The sequence below is a fragment of the Arachis ipaensis genome, chromosome B09 (assembly GCF_000816755.2).
Source record: "Arachis ipaensis cultivar K30076 chromosome B09, Araip1.1, whole genome shotgun sequence".
NCBI lineage: Eukaryota > Viridiplantae > Streptophyta > Magnoliopsida > Fabales > Fabaceae > Arachis > Arachis ipaensis.
The window spans coordinates 82089399-82108829 of record NC_029793.2 but is presented as its reverse complement, the minus strand read 5'-3'; the positions used below and the strand labels follow the sequence as shown (position 1 = coordinate 82108829).

Genomic DNA, 19431 nt, shown 5'->3' with positions numbered 1-19431 from the left:
ACAACCGCACAACCCCCTCTTCTTCCCTTTTCTCTCATCTCTTCTCTTATCCCTACTCTGTTCCCCATTCCTGATTCTCTTTTCCCCTGCCACCAAACTGTCGCGGCACCCAACCTTTGCCACCGCGTCTTTACCGCCCCCCCATTCCCTCATAGCCAATAATTGAGAACTTTATTGCAATTCCTAGGGGATGACTCGAGATTTGAAACTCCTGGTTATTTTGTTTTTATTGTGACATCATTGATTTAAACTTTGATTGATGGTCAATTGTTGGGTTGGGACTATACTTACAACGGAGAAATTCTATTTGGTGAAATTCCAAACCCACTTTTGGCCATCATCAAAGAGCAGTCAAAACAAAGATGTTGAATCTGAGGTTCATTGGACCTTTTGAGGTCTTGAGGCAGGTCAGGCCGGTAGCATATCAAGTAACATTGCCACCGCATTTGTCTAACCTATATGATGTATTCCATGTGTCACAACTCCATAAGTACACATCGGATGCAGCTCATGTATTAGAGCCTGAGTCTGTTGAGTTGAAGGAGAACTTAATGTTTCAAGTAACATCGGTACGGATTGATGACACTAATGTAAAGAAATTGCGCGAAAAGGAAGTTCAGTTGGTCAAAGTGGCTTGGAGAAGAGATGGAATGGAAGAGCACACTTGGAAATTAGAGTCATAGATGTGGAAGGATTATCCCGAGTTATGTTCAAGTAATCATTAAATTTTGGGGACAAAATTTCTTATTTGATGGAGAAAATGTAAGAATTGTGATTAATTAACCACTTAATTAAAATAATTTAATTCTCCAGAATAGGTTCAAAAATTTAGAATAGTTATTAGAAAATTTAAATATGATATTTGGACTCAATAGATTTTTCTGAGTTGGAAAATGTAAATTTCTGGAAAAATTACATAAAAACACGTACCAGTAAATCAGTCTACAGTACTAGCTTAAATCTGCCTAGTATAGTGTGAAAATAATAAAAACTATAGAAAAACCTAGAAAAATAATTAAAGTTGAAAATCGGACACTAATTCTAAAGGTTTGGCCCAAAACGGGTAAAAAATGCTAATGGGTTGGACCGGGCCCAAGTTGGGCCCAAGCCCAACATATATATACTCATTAATGAACCCAATTCAGCTCATAATTCACACTCAAACACAAGTGTGCAGCTGAAATGAGGAAGAGAGCAAGGGTTTCAAAACACTATTCACATCTATCTTCATTTGATCATATCTCGAGCTACAGTACTTCGATTTGTGTCCCATTTGCGGCTACGCGAAGCTCTCGCCGAGCCCGTTAATTTGATCTAACCAAAGTGGTAAGATTTTTTAAAATATCTTCTTAGTTCTCAGCCCAAGTGAATTTCGAATTTAAAGTTTAGTTTTTGAGTGAATTTTTGTGATTTAGTTGTTTAGGTGCCAACTAATAGTGAGAAATCATTGGCTTTCATCCCTAATTTTTGTGATTAAGGTAAGGTTTCTCAAAAATCCTTGTGATTTAGTAAATTGTGAATTCTAGGTATTGATATTAGTGATATTGGTATGTATAGCTTGATTATTTGGTGATTTGGGAGTGGTGTTGGTGATTACAAAGCTTGTTGGAAGTCAAACTGGGCGTTTTGTGCGTGGAGGGTAATCGGCCAAGGTATGGTTTCGGTTTTTTCTTTGTAATATATAATGTTTCGTGAAACATAGGCTAGTAGACCTTAGGATAGGATTGAAATGGTTGTCGATGATTGTGGATTTGACGATGTATAATGAATTTGATGATTGTGATAATTTTGATGATTGATATTGATTAATGATGTTATTGAGAATCGTTGATAATTGTTGAGTTTTATGAGTATTGAGAAGGATATATATGTGTGTTGGTAAATAATGCATGTGAGGGATTCAAATTATGAAAATTGTTGGAGTTGTATGTTTGGATTGAGATTTATTGAATGTATGAATTTATTGAGTGGAGAAGAAGAAATATTGAGTGAAATGGTTGGAAAGTGATTGAGGGACTTTTGGTATGGATTTAGTATGTTTTGGTATTAAATTGGTTAAGTTTGGAATGATTTAGTGGTGAGTTTTGTTGATTTGAAGGACTTATGTATTTTTTGAATAACTGAAATTTTGATGAACTTCAACGAGTTATAACTTGGATTTTGGACCCCATTTTGGATGAAAACTAATTCAAATGAAAATTAGGTCTGAGAGGTTTACACTGTTTGAAGAATGGATGAAACATATTTTAAAACAAAAAAGTTTTGAACGTTTGAAGTTTGGTGTCTAAAACTAAAATTTCTACAACTTGACATTTTTCTGCAATCTGAGGTACATTCATAGAGGGCACATTGGGTGCGTACGCGGGCATTCTTCTTTGCCTATCCCTCTCACATACACGGCGCATGGACGCGTACATGGCATGGTCAAAATTTGGTGTGTGCGTAAGCACACAGGGGTGTGCGTACGCACAGACCCAGTTTTGTTGAAAAATGATTTTTTTCTTCTTTTTTAAGGATTTTCTAGCCTTCCAAACTTCTTTATCTACTGTATAAGATTCCTAACTAATAATTAGGTCTTAATACTAATAGAGAAGAGTTAGTGACTTAAATTAGTGAAATTCTATATGAATTTAGAAGACGGAGACTTAGGTTTCTGAAGTTGTGAGTGGACCATTGGAGTACTATATTGATGATGGTTATGGAAACTTAAGAGTTGATGGTAAACTTGTGAAATCAATGATTAATGATGGTTATGACGAGTTTGGGTCTCGAAGAGAAATGGTGAATTATTGAATATTGAAAGTGATCACTAAATGAAATATGGATATACATTGTTGTATACTGAGACTGTTGAGACGCTATACGCCTGGAAAGGACGGTTGATTAATCCCGCTTGTCAAGGTCGTAGCGACGGCGTAAGGGGGTGGTTAGTCCCGCTGAAAATTGCACTCGCATCCTTTCGGAATCACAAGAGTGTGCCAGACACTATATCCTTCGACCGTGTGTCGGGCACGATATCTCTGGGGGTTCTCATTTATATTCATGACTGAAAGGCGACATTTTCATGGGAATGTGTTGCGTTGGAAGTTGAACCGACAATGTTATATTACAGCCAATAGGACAGGCATTCCTCGTGCGCATTTTCTATATGTTTGCTTGGTTTGTTTATTTTCATACTATGCCTAATTGTCTAACATGCTTAAATGCTTCTTGATTTACTTGCTATACATGATAACTACTTGTGCTTTATTTGTATGAAATTTCTTGTGTTTTCTACTGGGATTAAGGAGGCTCGGTAGGCAGTGGCGATGGGATCGCATGGAAATTAGGCTGGTGAAGGCTGTGGGACAGCGGTGAACTGATAGTTTAGAAATCCCCTAAGTTAGATGACCTATTTCAGAATTTTGTTAAATTGTTTTATTAGTTTGAATCTTATGATTGATGTGAAGTTCTAGGATTGCCTTTGGCATTCCAGAACCTTATATATTACATTACTGGGTACTGTTATCGCACTGAGAACTTCCGGTTCTCATACCGTATTCTGTTGTTGTTTTTCAGATGCAGGTCGTAACCCACCTCGGTGAGTTGCGAGAGGGTGACGGAACGGAGGATCTTTTACCACCTTTTGTATTTTGGATTATGTTGTTATAGACTCTCTTTCACTTTCGTATCTTTGTTGCCTTAGAGCCTTGACGTTGAGAGATAAGTTGTATAAGCTGTTTTAACTCAAAAACTCTGTTATGTCTGTATGTAACTAGTCGGCCTAAACTTTGCGGATTGTCGCTAGTATTCTATGACTATTATGCTTATATATCTACATATACCTTGTTATCCTGTACCTGTGTCTTATCAATTATTCTTTTAGTTATCATGTAAATGTTTCTGCTTTTCTATTTCTATTTTGAGCTATAATTCTTCATCGGGTTTCTATTATTATTGTTATTTTTCCTTTCTATCTATCTATCTATCTATTTATCTATCTATCTATTGCCGTGACTCTTAGTTATCCTTTGCTTTATGGCATGAGGTAAGGCTTAGGGTAATTAGGGTGTTACATCTGTCCTTTATCGATGCATACTTGGGTTACAACTAAATTCTGATGTACAAACTGGAGCAAGAGAAAACCTCTTTCATCATTCCAAAAGCTAACTATTGTTACATAAAAATGTCTTTTGGATTGAAAAATGCTTGAGCCACATATCAACTATTAATAAACAAGGTGTTTTTACCTCACCTCTGAAAATTAATGGAAGTGTATGTGCATGACATGCTTGTCAAGATTAAAGAAGACGTCAACTTATTGTTCAACTTAATTGAGGTATTTAATACAATAAGAAAGCACAAGATGAAACTAAATCCCTCAAAATGCACCTTCGCAGTGGAAGCCGAAAAGTTCTTAGACTTTATCCTTGATATCGAATTCATAAACCAATTACAAAACTACAGGCAATTGCATCGAATCACATAAAGTAATACCACGGTGAGTGGGTTATCGTTCCTACGAGGATTAAGGAATTAAGCAAGTAATGATTAATTCAGTATTCTAGTTAGACAATTCACAGTTTGATGATGAACAATTGATAGTTAGTTTGCATTGAATAAATTTTAATACCCTTTGCTTCTTTCTTGAGTTTAGCATAAGGACATGCTTAGTTTAAGTGTGGAGAGGTTTGATAAACCCCAATTTTGTGGTTTATCTTGTGCTTATTTTGGAGATTTTATCACCATTTCTCACATTTATTCAATGAAATAGTATGGTTTTGTAATTCTCCCTTAAATTGTGCTTAAGTGTAAAAACATTCTTTTTAGGCCCTTAAATTGGTGATTTTAATTCACGTTAATTCCATTCGATGCCTTGATGTGTTTGTTGAGTGATTTCAGGTTCATAAGGCAAGTATTGGATGGAAGAAATGAAGAGGAAAGCATGCAAGTGGAGAATTCATGAAGTAATGAGCAAAATGGAGAATTGAGGGCCACGCGCACGCGTCATGCACGCGTACGCGTGCATTGAAGATTCGCAATCCACGCACACGCGTACACGTGAGTGGAGGTTTTGCCAGCGACGCGCACGTGACCCACTTAAAGTGAAATCGCTGGGGGCGATTTCTGAACTGCCCAGGCCCAAATCCAGCTCGTTTCTGAGGGTATTTGATGCAGAATTGAAGATCGAGCAAAGGGGGAGCACTTAGTTGTAGCTTAGCATCATGTAGTTTAGTTTCTAGAAAGAGAAGCTCCCTCTTCTCTCTTGAATTAGGGTTCTTAGGGTATTTCCATCTTAGATCTAGGCATGATTTCTTGATTTCATCTTGTTTCTTTTACAATTTCTTGCTTCTACTACTTCATTCTTCTTAATTTTCTTTTTAATTATACTTTTATGTCTCTTTCATGTTTTAGAATGCTCATGTTGGATTTGGTTTACATTTAATGCAATTTGATTTTTGATGTTTCTTTTTTTGTTGATTTGAGTTGTTGATTTACTTTTCTTGCAATTGGTAGTTGTTAGATTTTATTATTCTTGCACATTTACCATGCTTTCCTTTTATGCCTTCTAAGTGTTTGACAAAATGCTTGGTCGGATGTTAGAATAGATTTTGAGCATTCTTGGCTTAGAAAAAGAAAGTAGGTGATCTTGAGTCATTAAGACCCAACTCATGTTGGCGATCTAGAGCTGCTGTTAGCTAGTATTGTTTCCATTAACTCTAATCTCTTGCTAATTCGATTAGTGAGTTGATTAGAACATTTGGATTGAGATTAGCTAGTCTTATTAGACTTTCTTCGAGTGTGAAGATAATATGATACCTTCTTCTATCGTCGAGGATGACGTAGTGGTGCACGAAATTGTGATCACACTTGTCACAACTCCGCACAACTAACCAGCAAGTGCACTGGGTCGTCCAAGTAATACCTTACATGAGTAAGGGACGATCCCATGGAGATTGCCGATTTGAAGCAAGCTATGGTTATCTTGTAAATCTTAGTCAGAAGATTAATGATAAAAGTGATTTTGTTTATGAAAGATAAATAACATGAAATAAAAGGTACTTGTGATTCAGTAATGAGGAACAGGTTGAGGTTCTGGAGATACTCTGTCATCTGAATCTCTGCTTTCCTACTGTCTTCTTTTCCAAATACGCATGGCTTCCTTCAATGGCAAGCTGTATGATCCTCTCGGATGAAAAATACCAAGTACGATCTCTGCACGGCTAATTAACTGTCGGATTTCTCATCTCGGATGAAAAATACCATGTGCAGCTACCACATGGCTAATCATCTGTCGGTTCTCACTAGCGTCGGAATAGGATATCTCTATCCTTTTGCACACTGTCACTGCGCCCAACATTCGCTAGTTTGAAACTCATCACAATCATCCCTTCCTAGATCCTACTTGAAATACCACAGACAAGGTTTAGACTTTCCGGATTTCAGGAATGCTTCCAATTGGTTCTAGCCTCTACCACGAAGGTTCTGATCTCACGGACTCGGTCCGTGAATCAGAACCCAAGAGATACGTACTCAAGCTGTCGCCCAATGACTACATTGAGCTCAGATAGAATGGGAGTGATTGTCAGGCACACGTTCATAGAATTGAGAATAATGATGAGTGTCACAAATCATCACACTCTCTATATTGAAGTACGAATGAGTATCTTAGAATAGAATCAAGCGTAATTGAATAAAAAACAGTAGTAATTGCATTAATCCATTGAAACACAGTAGAGCTCCTCACCCCCACCTATGGGGTTTAGAGACTCATGCCGTAGAAGAAACAATATGAAGTGTAAAATGTCATGAGTTTCAAAATGAATCTCTAAAAGTAGTTTTTATGCTAGACTAGTAACTTAGGTTTACAGAAAATGAGTAACTAAGTGCAGATAGTGCAGAAATCCACTTCCGGGGTTCACCTGGTGTGTGCTTAGGCTGAGCATTGAAGCTTTCACGTGCATAGGATATTCTTGGAGTTAAACATCAGCTTGGGTGCCAGTTTGGGCGTTTAACTCCAGTTTTGGTGCCAGTTCTGGCGTTTTACTCCAGAAAAGGGTCTTTGGCTGGCGTTTAACGCCAGTGCCATCAAATCTCGGGTAAAGGATGGACTATTATATATTGCTAGAAAGTACAAGATGTCTACTTTCTAACGTAATTGAGAGCACGCCAATTGGGATTCTGTAGCTCTAGAAAATCCATTTCGAGTGCAGGAGGGTCAGAATCCAACAGCATCTGCAGTCCTTTCTCAGCCTCTGAATTAGATTTTTGCTCAGGTCCCTCAATTTTAGCCAGAAAATACCTGAAATCATAGAAAAATACACAAACTTATAGTAAAGTCTAGAAATGTGATTTTTGCATAAAACTAATAAAAATATAATAAAAAGTAACTAAAACATGCTAAAAACTATCTAAAAAAATGCCAAAAAGGGTATAAATTATCCGCTCATCATGTAGTAAGATAAATTCTTGTTTATTATTGTGACATGATTAACTAGTCTTGTTTGACGTTCTCCCTATGTGAAGATAACATGATACCTTCTTCCATTTGATTGAGTTGACTAAATAAGGTGAATTAATCATTGTATGACCAGGATAGAAAGCCTATATTATCAATCCTTGCCATGAATATCTCTCTCTTTATTACTTGCTTCCTTTAATTGCTTGCTTTATTTACTCTTCTTGTCATTTAAATTCTTGCCCATTTAATTTCTTGCCCTTTTATCAATCAAATCCCTTGTCCCTTCATAGCCAATAATTGACCACTTCATTGCAATTCCTTGTGAGACGACCCGAGGTTTAAATACTTTGGTTAATTCTTATTGGGGTTTGTACTTGTGACAACCAATATTTTTGCATGTGAGATCTCTTTGTTGGTTTAGAACTATACTTGCAATGAGATTTCATTTGAGGAAATTTTAAACCATACAAGAAATCCGATCATCAACTTTCTCTATGAGTTATCACCCTTGTTGCTTGGAGCTTGGTTGTGATTATATTGTAGGGTATGATGACTTCAAATTGGGATTACATCATGGAGTGGGAGAATCAATTGAGGGAGGAACCGTATGCATATGAGCAACACTCATGCCAACCATCTCCCCCGTGTTACAATGAGCCAAACCCTCCCCGATGTGCATACCAACACCAAAGATATGAACGGTACCCTCTACACAACCCTCAACCATCAAACCTTCAAGCACCACACCATCCACCTACATAGAATCAAAATGCTTATATACCTTGCCACCAACCATATGAACCATCACCTCCTTACACACTACCTCAATATACTCACCCACATAACACACCTTCCAGCTATACGACCTTTCTCCCGACCATTTAACCTTCTTTTTTACCAAAATATGAAGTTCTCCAACCCTTGCCCCAAGAACAACAAGACTTTCAAGATTTTCTCCAAGAGCAAGGAGAATTTTGAAAGAAGCAAGGGGAGTTCATGGCTACCATAGTGACGAATGGATTTTTGATGGTATAGAATTCTAGAAACAAAATAAGAGAAATTACAACAAGAGAATAGGGAGAGAGAGAAGAACCAAAGTGTATCAATCATCAATTGAAGGTAGAAGTAGAAGGAGACTTGAATTAAACCTAGAACTATGAGATCCTAATCTAACCCTAATTCCTAATCCTAATTCTAGAGAGAAGAGAGAGCTTTCTCTCTCTAAAACTCTAAACTAAAAGTGAAAAGTGGTTGGGAATGATTATGATGCCTTCCCCTTAATCCTTCATCCTTTTATTCCTTTCCCTTAGCAATTTGGCGCCAAAAATGGGTTCAGAAACCCTCTCAAATCGCCAGGCACGTGTTGCATTAGTGTAGGGTCAAGGTAGGATCATTTATGGTCAAGTGGACTAGGATTTGAATCTTTGATTAGCATAGACTTTCCCACCTAACCTATTTAATGACCTATACAAATGCAAGCTATTCTAACTACCCATTCTTCACTTTTTTCTTACATACTCATGCATTCTTATTTGATTCATAATACTTATGCATTGATCCCCTTTTTATTGACTTCACTTTGGGGCATTTTGTCCCTTCTCTATTGTATTTTTTTTCTTTCTCATTATCATCATTTTTTCATTTTTCTTTTCTTTTCATCATTTTTTTTTCTTTTCTTTATATATATATATATTTTCTTTTTCTTCTTTCAAACTAAATACAAGAACATCAATGCATGAGGTCTCTACATTTAATCAATACATGAATATGTTCCCAATTCCTAAACATAAAAGTGTACTGCCCCTCTTTATCCCATCTAATGTTCCCAAGCCTCACCAACTTTGAATAATAAAACACTCTCACTAGCCTAGGTCAATCAAAGATCCAAACAAGGACTTTTCATTGGTTTTCCGCCTTAGGCTTGTAATGTGCTAAAATAAGAATAAGTTGGTTAAGCATGGGCTCAAAATTGGCTAACAATGGAGAGTAAAAGGTTGGCTATTTGGGTAAGTGGCTAATGAAAGAATGGCCTCAATCATATAAATGCACAAACACAAGAAATAAACAGATATATAGAATCAAGCAAATCAAGGATCACAATCATGGAAAGAGAACAATTTCACACAAGAATGGAAAATAAGTGGTTATAAAATGTAACCACATCAATAGGCTCAAATCTCACAAGCTTGTGTTCTTAGCTCAAAATAAGTCAAGTGAGTTATATCAATCCTAGTCCATAAGTCTTAGCTTTCCACTAATTGGATTAATGAAGGCTAGAGTTAATGGCTATCAACTATCAATCAATTGGACACTAGTGACTCAATAAATCCTAAGTTACCTTCTCAAGCCAGGAACATAAAATCCTAGTCTAAAATTCTTCCAAGCATTTAATCAAACACTTGGAAGGCACAAAAGAAAAGTATAGTCAATCACAACAAGAATGAGTTCTAACTACAATTGAATATCATGTGCCTTCATCGACGCGTGCGCGCACGGTACGCGTGCGCATCCCTGGCTAATTCTGCGATGTGCGCGCGAGCGCCTTGTGCGCGTGCGCGTGCATGGCTGACTTTGCTTCTTTGCCTTTTTATGCTTCTCTTCACTTGTATGCTTCCTTCCTTACTTCCTTTGATCCATGCCTAGCCTATTTCAATCCTGAAATTACTAGTAAACATATCAAGGCATCTTATGGAATCAAAGAAGAGCTAGAATTCATCAAAATAGGGCTTAAAAAGCATGTTTTTACACTTAAGCACAAATATGGGAGAGATAACAAAATCATGCTAATTCCTAGGTTAAATGTGACAAAAGGTTATCAGAATACTCTAAATTCAATGCAAGACAAACCGTCAAATTGGGATTTGTCACATAGCCAAAGCAGTGAACTGCTTGGCCCTACTACGCTCAAGCAATCTAGACATTCCCCTTGAGGAATGTGAAGGATCAATTAAGGAGTGTAGTGAGGGGGAGAACATGGAGCCTAAAAGGGAAGGAGTCAAGGCTTGAGTCACAAGAGGCGGAAGGTAGAACTATTGAACCGAAAGAGGTAAATGGAGAACTGAGGAAACTTGATCAAGAAGTGGATTCCATCATCAATGAATTTTTGTCCACCTTGGCCAATCCCCTCAATGATCTTGATGAACCTTTTCTTCCAGAGCTTGAGAAAGATATGGATGTAGACTTTACACAACTTCCTAAGTATGGATTGAATGATAGTGAGGAAAGTGATAAACTACTATTTTATGGTTTATCTTGTGCTCATTTGAGTGGTTTTTATCAAGTCCTTACCCACTTATTCATAATATTTGCATGGTTTTACATTTTCCTTCCTGATTTTGTGCTATGATTGAAAACATGCTTTCTATGGTCTTAATTTGCTAATATTAATCCTCTTTTATTACCATTAGATGCCTTGATATGTGTGTTAAGTGATTTCAGAGTTTATAGGGCAGGAATGGCTCAGAGGATGGAAAGGAAGCATGCAAAAGTGGAAGGAATACAAGAAGTTGGAGAAACTGCTAAGCTGTCCAGCCTGACCTCTTCACACTCAAACGGCTATAACTTTAGCTACAGAGGTCCAAACGACGCGGTTCCAGTTGCGTTGGAAAGTTAACGTCCGGGGCTTCGATTTGATATGTAATATGCCATAGTTTCCCTGAAGCTAAGCAACGCGACCGTGTGACCCATGCGACCGCGTCGCAGTGACGAAAATCAGCGTGTTTGAATTCACAACCAGCGAATTCTGGGCTGTTTCTGACCCAGTTTGCGGCCCAGAAAACACAGATTAGAGGCTATAAAGTGGGAGAATGCATCCATTCACGAGCAGGCTCTCATAATTCACAATTTTAGGAGTAAAAGGTTAACTAAGTGGAATTAAGATTCAGTTTTCATCATCATTGATAAGGATAACTAGACTGGACTTCTAATTTCTCATACCTTGCCAAAAGTTTATTTTACAGTTATTTTATTTGTCATTTAAATATATCTGTGCTCATTGCCCAAGCTCCAAAACCCCCAATTTACAAAACTCATAACCAATAATAAGAACATACTTCCCTGCAATTCCTTGAGAAGACGACCCGAGGTTTAAATACTCGGTTATCAATTTTAAAGGGGTTTGTTACTCGTGACAACCAAAACATTTGTATGAAAGGACTTTTGAAGGTTTAGAAACTATACTTGCAACGAGGATTTATCCGCAAATTTCTAGACCACGCAAAAGTTCTCTCATCAAAATGGCGCCGTTGCCGGGGAATTGCAAACGTGTGCCTTATTACTGGTTATTGTAAATATTTGCTTTTTGATTTCTTTTTATTTTTATTTTTTTTTGCTTTTTCGTAAAATTAAGAGGTTATTGGTTTTTATCTTAAATTTTTTTATCTTATCTTATTTAAAAAAAATCAAATTTCAAAAAATTTAAAAAATTTTCAAAATTCAAATTTTCAAATTCAAAATTTAAATAACCTTTTAATTTAAATTTGTTTTTATTTTTGTTTTTAATTTTCATTTGCTACTATGAACTCACACCCCTTTGGCTATGAGTCTGGTTACAATTATGTTGCAGGAAGAAGAAATTACAATGAGAACAGGCATCAAGGTTGGAACAATCAAAGATGGGAGGAGCCACAAGGATTTGATCAACTCTCATGGCAACAACCATCTCCAATGGACTATCAACAACCACCACCATATGCCTATAAACCCTCTCCTCAACATGACTTTGGACCACCATACTCACAAGCCCCTTTTCACCATTCACCTCCATATGATCCTAACTCATATCCACCATACCAACCACCTTATAAGCCAAATGAACCCTCCTATCCACCCCAAACCTCCATGGAGAAAGCACTTGCCGATCTAAACTCTACTATACAAGCTTTCACCGCCCAAATCGGACCACCAAATACCTTCAACAATCAACCCTCAAGCTCTAGTGTACTTCCTTTTCAATCACAGAATGATCTCCCCATCCCACCACCACCTCAATATTTGCCATCTCCATATCCATCAATCCAAGAGCACTATGATCCTACCTATGATAGCCGAGCGCAACAAGAATCAACGGATCGTCTCAAGGATCAATTTCATGCAACCCTTTATCAATTAAATCAAGCGATAAGTCAATTAGGTTCCCGACGCTCGGACACTCAAAGTGCTCCCATGGCTACATATGAAGAATCAATAAAAGAGCGTAGCATGAAGGAGATACTAGAAACTCCATTGTACAGTACGGAGCATGACTTTGTATCCTGCAAGGTTCATCATGGTTGGAAGCTTTAAGTTTAAATGCAAAGGTTGGTGTAAAGCTCAACTGAATGGGTCTAGGAAGTTGTTTGGCCGCTTACGTGAGAATTCAGACTGCTTGCCACCCAAATAGAACAATATTGCTCAACCAAAAGAGGGGTGCAAGGGCAAGGTCTGGGACCCCGGAATCCATTCTATCAATAACCACTCTTGGGGCCTGGTCACTTGCTTTAACTTACTTGAAGGCTTTCTGCGCCTAGTTTGGGACCCCGGAGGTTACTCGAGATACAAACATTGGTGGAGATTCCTGGATGAATACAAGCATAAGCCACCATAACAGGAAGCTCATCAAATGTTTAACTTAAGGACTCTAACTAAAAGTGCTAGGTGGGAGACAACCCACCATGGTATGATCGTTCCTTTTTCATTTTTATTTAGTTTTATTTGTTTTCGAGTTTTATTTTATTTTATTATATTGAACCTAGAGCTTTGTATCACATTCATATTAACACTGCATTCTGCATTTTTTCAGATTATGAAAAAAAAAAAGCACGTACATGACGTGGCAGCATCGCTGACGAGTCCGCGTCACCAGTGCATTAGGAGGAAAAGAAATTGAACAGAGAGTTACGCAGGAGCAGGGCTGGAGGTATGCCAAGGGCACCAATTGTCCCACGCGTCCGCGTCACCCACGCGACCGCGTGGCCCTGGATTTCGACGTAACAAGGTGTATGGCCGAAAGTTGAGCTGGAATTGGGCTGGACTCGTGCTGGAAGTCCAAGCCCTACCACGCGACCGCGTGCCCCACGCGGCCGCGTCATTTTAAGAAAAAGGCCACCCGCGTGATCGCGTCGACCACGCGACCGCGTCACCCTGGATTTTGGCAATACTAAGTTTTGAACAGAGAGTTGTGCGACCGTAAGGCTGCACTCGCGCCACTAGCACAAATCAAGTCACGCAATCGCGTGCCCCACGCGTCCGCGTCACCCAACCTTATCGCGCACCACGCGACCGCGTCACCCACGCGACCGCGTCGCCAGCGTCGCACAACCTATCCAGATTAGTGCCAATTATCTTATTTTTCTTTTCTAATCCTAATTTCTTCTATCTTTTCTTCTTTCTTTCTTACTTTATTTCTTTCCCTTCTCATTCTTCTTATCTTTCTTTTTTTTATTTTATTTTATTTGCATACTTTCATTCATTTGAATTATTTTCATTGGTGTTAGAAATTTATTTGGAATATGTTGTTAGTTTGAAAGACTTGGTAATCTAACTTGGACATTGAATGCTTGATCTATGCTACTCATGCCTTTGCCAGCATGCCAATAAACACCCTGCATTCACTTGTTATCATATGCACTAGCTATTTTCCATTGATGACTTTTCACATGTACTCATGAGCGTGTGTTAACGTCATTCTTCTTTATTGTGCATTGATTACCACCTTTCCCGCTCTCTTCCTTGCTCTAACCCTTAGCTTTAAAAGTCACTTTCTTTTTCCCTTTTCAGGATGGCCACCAAGAAGGGTAAAGAGAAAGCTACTCCCAAATCAACAGCAAGGAAAGGAACAGAAAGAACCCCAGCTGAGGAACCACAACCCCCGTCCACTTGCACGTCTTAGCATGCACCGAGGACGGTGTAATCTTTAAGTGTGGGGAGGTCGATACCGATCTCCATGGGTTAGTATTTCCTTCTCAAACACCAATATTTTATTTTTCTTGTTAGTTGTTACATTTGCATGTTTGATTGCATATTTGTTTGTTTGATTTTATGCATACTCTACCACTTGGTTGAAGTAATATTTCCTTTTTCAAGAAACCTTTTAAGAGTATTTCACTAATTTGAATAAAATTTAATGTTACACTTGTTTGAAGAGATATTATACTGGAACATGGTTTAGAGCTCGAACACACAAAACCTGTGAGATTTTTTAGCCTATTTGAATTGGTTGCATTTTACCAACCAATATTTTATTTTTGGTGTGTGTTTTTCTCTCTAATATTGTGATCTTTGTCTTGCTTAATTCTATATTTCTATTATTTGATGTATGCATACACTTACATGATTGAGGCCTTTGTTTCACTAAGCTTACATACCCATATGGCCTTAATTTTCATTATCCTTTGCAAACCAATTTGAGCCTATTTTACCCCTTTGTTCTTTACTTTAGCACATCATTAACTCTAAGTGAAAAACAATAATGTCCTTAATTTGAATCCTTGGTTAGCTTAGACTAGTGAAAGTGCTCATGAATTAAGTGTGGGGAAAAGTGAATTTGGAAACATTTGGTTTGAGAATTGAGTATGTTAGAATTTTCTGAAAATATAAAAAAAATGTTTTAGGACATGATTCATGCATCCAATAATTTAATCATATGCATTGAGAAAAAAAAAGAAAAGAAGGAAAAAGAGCAAATAAGAAAAAGGGGACAAAATGCCCCAAAGTAAATGTTGAAAACAATGCATATGTACTGTACTTGAAATTAGAATGCATGGATATGTGGAAAACATGGTTAATGGATGGTTAGATATTGTATTATGATTACATGGATTATCTAAAGTTAGGTGGAAAGTTTAAAGATAATTGAGGATTCAAATTTTAGTCCACTTGGCCAAATACAATCCTACCTTGACCCTAACCCCATTACAACCCTTAAAAGACCTCTTGATATGTGTATCTGTGCATTAAATTTATGTTGATTGTTAGATGAAGAGCAAGCCTTAGAAAGCAAGGTTAGTGGAGAATTGAGAGAATCGAATCTAAAACACTTGATTGATTAGAGTGTATACACTATCAGTGAGGGTTCGATACTCAATTCCTTGTTCCCTGCTTTCATGAGCTATTTTCTTCTTGCAAGTCTATTTGTACTTCATTTTCATGATTTGAATTGGTGAAATCCAGTTCATATTTTTTTCTTCAAGGATTTGTTTACTTTTAACTAAGTAGGTAGAATCATTTTGCATGTAGTTGCATTCATATAGATAGGTTACATTTCATACTTTCTTACATTCCTCTTCATCTTTATAGCTTCTCTTGAGCTTAGCATGAGGACATGCTCTTGTTTAAGTGTGGGGAGGTTGATAAACTACTATTTTATGGTTTATCTTATGCTCATTTGAGTGGTTTTTATCAAGTCTTTACCCACTTATTCATACTATTTGCATGGTTTTACATTTTCCTTCCTGATTTTGTGCTATGATTGAAAACATGCTTTCTATGGTCTTAATTTGCTAATATTAATCTTCTCTTATTACCATTAGATACCTTGATATGTGTGTTAAGTGATTTCAGAGTTTATAGGGCAGGAATGGCACAGAGAATGGAAAGGAAGCATACAAAAGTGGAAGGAATACAAGAAGTTGGAGAAACTGCTAAGCTGTCCAGCCTGACCTCTTCGCACTCAAACGGCTATAACTTTAGCTACAGAGGTCTAAACGACGCGGTTCTAGTTGTGTTGGAAAGCTAACGTCTAGGGCTTCGATTTGATATATAATATGCCATAGTTTCCCTGACACTAGGTGACGCGACCGCGTGACCCATGCGACCGCGTCGCAGTGACGAAAATCAGCGTGTTTGAATTCGCAACCAGCGAATTCTGGGCTGTTTCTGACCCAGTTTGTGGCCCAGAAAACACAGATTAGAGGCTATAAAGTGAGAGAATGCATCCATTCATGATCAAGCTTTCACAATTCACGATTTTAGGAGTAGATGTAGTTTTTAGAGAGAGAGGCTCTCTCCTCTCTCTTAGGATTAGGATTTAGGACTTCTCTTAGTTTTAGGAGTGACTCTCAATTCCAGGTTCAATGTTCTTTTTATTTATTTCTCCAATTTAATTTGTATGTCAGATTTAAGTTCTTTTGTGAATGCAATTCGAGGTATTTTCAGACTTAATTTTGCTTTGCTTTATTTATATGAATGCTTTTAATTTAATTTAGATATTTTCCCTTTTGGTCTTGGTTAAGAAATCAGTAACTCAGGAGTTATCCAACTCAACAGCATAATTGATAATTGTTATCCTTGCTAATTGAATTGATCTTCAATAATCCCAATCTTTTCTTAGGAATTAACTAGGATTCAAAGATCTAACTAATTAGTCACTTGACCTTCCCTTGTTATACAAAGGTTAACTAAGTGGAATTAAAATTCAGTTTTCATCATCATTGATAAGGATAACTAGACTGGACTTTCAATTTCTCATACCTTGCCAAAAGTTTATTTTACAGTTATTTTATTTGTCATTTAAATATATCTGTGCTCATTGCCCAAGCTCCAGAACCTCCCAATTTACAAAACTCATAACCAATAATAAGAACATACTTCCCTGCAATTCCTTGAGAAGACGACCCGAGGTTTAAATACTCGATTATCAATTTTAAAGGGGTTTGTTACTCGTGACAACCAAAACATTTGTATGAAAGGACTTTTGAAGGTTTAGAAACTATACTTGCAACGAGGATTTATCCGCAAATTTCTAGACCATGCAAAAGTTCTCTCATCAGAAAGCTTAGAGGATATTGGTGAGGAAGAACTAGAAAAGGGTGGTGAAGAAGGGGTGGTCATCTAAGAAGTGAAGACGTTCATGCAAGAGTCCAATAGGATGACTCCAATCCAAGGAAAAATTGAGTGGGTAACAATATCATCAATGAACTTCATAGGTCCACATCAATTTGTTATCTTGGAAACGGATCACCAACTTGAGGTCCTTCTTGAGATGTTCAACAATGAAGACATGGGTGTTGGTTGCCAATGGAATTCAAGACTCACCATGGAAGCCAAGGCAAGAAGTGTAAGGTCCCATATCAGTTGGGGAGGGGAACAAAGCATGCCTTATAAGGGTGTGGATACCTCTCCCTAGCATGACGCGTTTTGACGAGTTAGTGTGGGGGCTTCGGCCATCATCCCTATCATCAAAGGCAAAACCATGAGGCCTTGTGTGCCAAAGCGGACAATATCGTGCTAGAGGGTGGTCTGGGCTGTTACAAGAAGTAGAATTCAAGGGTGGTCTGGTCTGGTCAATCAAGCAAGCATAATTCGTTAATATATAAATCCTAGCTAACTTACTAATTTCTTAGTAAAAAGCTAGCGTCAATAGAAATAAGAGCCAACTAACTTTCCAAGAATTACTAATACATTTCAGACATTATGACTCTAGTATCCTAGGAACTCATTTTCAAAGCCAACGTGTGAAAATATACTCAAAATTATCAAGTGGCATTTTCACAAACACTTGGTGGGCATAAAAGCAAAACATAAGAAATTGCAAAGAAAAATGAAAACTATAACCAAACTCTTCACAAAATCAACAATAAATATTCAATCAAGCAAATAGAAATCATAAAACACTAAATTCATCAACCAAAACTTTAAGAAACCAAAATTTTATATATTAACAAAGTAACTTGAACAAAAGGAAAATATAGCAAAAGTAACTTGAACACTTGACTGTGTGCTTCTCCTTCGTTTTCTTCATGTGTTCTCTCTTTTTGCATGCTGCCTTCCACTTCTACCAACTCATTCTTGCCTAATTGACCAGAAATCACTCACAAAACATATCACGGTATCGAATGAAATAAAAGTGGAATTAAAATGATCAATTTAAGCATAAAAATGCATGTTTTCACATTTAGGTTCAAATTAGACAGAAATGACAAAAGTATGTTATTTTAGGGATTAAGTGTGAGTTTATGTAATGAAATCCATCCAATTCAAGCCAAAAATTATCATCAAATATGGACTCATCAGTCACGCATACGCGTGGGTCAAGCGTACGCATGGGTCACGCGTACACGTGACAAGATCAACAATCATATCACAATTTCTAGCCTCCATGCAAGCAATATAGTATAGAAACACCTAGAACACAATGGTATCAACCAAAATAGCTAAACTAACCAAGCTAACAACAAATAAAGTCTCATAAAACAATTATAATTCAAATCCAACTAAGCAAACTCAAGAAAATCAATCAAAGAGTCTAAAACTAAGTAAAAGAAGCTATAGATAAGGAAGATCATACTATGGTGGGTGATGTTAGGAAAATCGTCGGTTAAGAATTTCTGAATAGAATTTTGTTGTAAGAATAGTCTAAACCAACAATTTAACCTTCAATCAAAGTTTAATTTGATTGTCACTTAAGGAAACTAATAAAAACTGAGAGTTTTTAAACCTCGGGTCGTCTCTCAAGGAATTGCAAGGAAGTATGCATATTATTGGTTATGAGAAAATATTTTTGGGGTTTTGAAATGATGAACAAGAAAGTAAATTGTAAGAAAGTAAAGGAAACTCAAATGGTAAAAAGGTCTTGGCAAGGGTTAATGGTTAAGGATCACTATCCTTGTTATTAACCACAATATGATCATTACAAGGATCAATCCCACTTTGTCATCCCCAATGTTAGAGGATAGTCAAATAGGCTTAATTAATCCTAATCCATAAGTCCTAGATAACTCACTAATTAATTTAGTGAGAGACTAGAGTCAATGGAAACAAATTATCAATCACTTAGATATTAGTAACTCAAGGTTACCCAAGTTACCAACCCAAGCCAAGAACATAAAAATCTACTCTAATATCCAACCAAGCATTTTATCAAACACTTGGAAGGCATAAAAGAAAAGCATGGTAAAATAGAAAGAAATATTAAATCTACAACTACCCAACGCAAGTAAATAACAATAACATCTCAATTAAACAATAAGAAATATAAAAACATAAATTGCATTAATAGAAATTAAAATCAACAA

At 37.1% G+C, this 19431-nt stretch overlaps 1 protein-coding gene across 1 annotated transcript; it reads left to right on the top strand.

Annotated features, from left to right (window-relative positions):
* LOC107615636 lies at positions 363-683 on the top strand. The gene has a single exon (XM_016317684.1). The coding sequence runs from the start codon at positions 363-365 to the stop codon at positions 681-683; it is 321 nt and encodes a 106-aa protein (XP_016173170.1).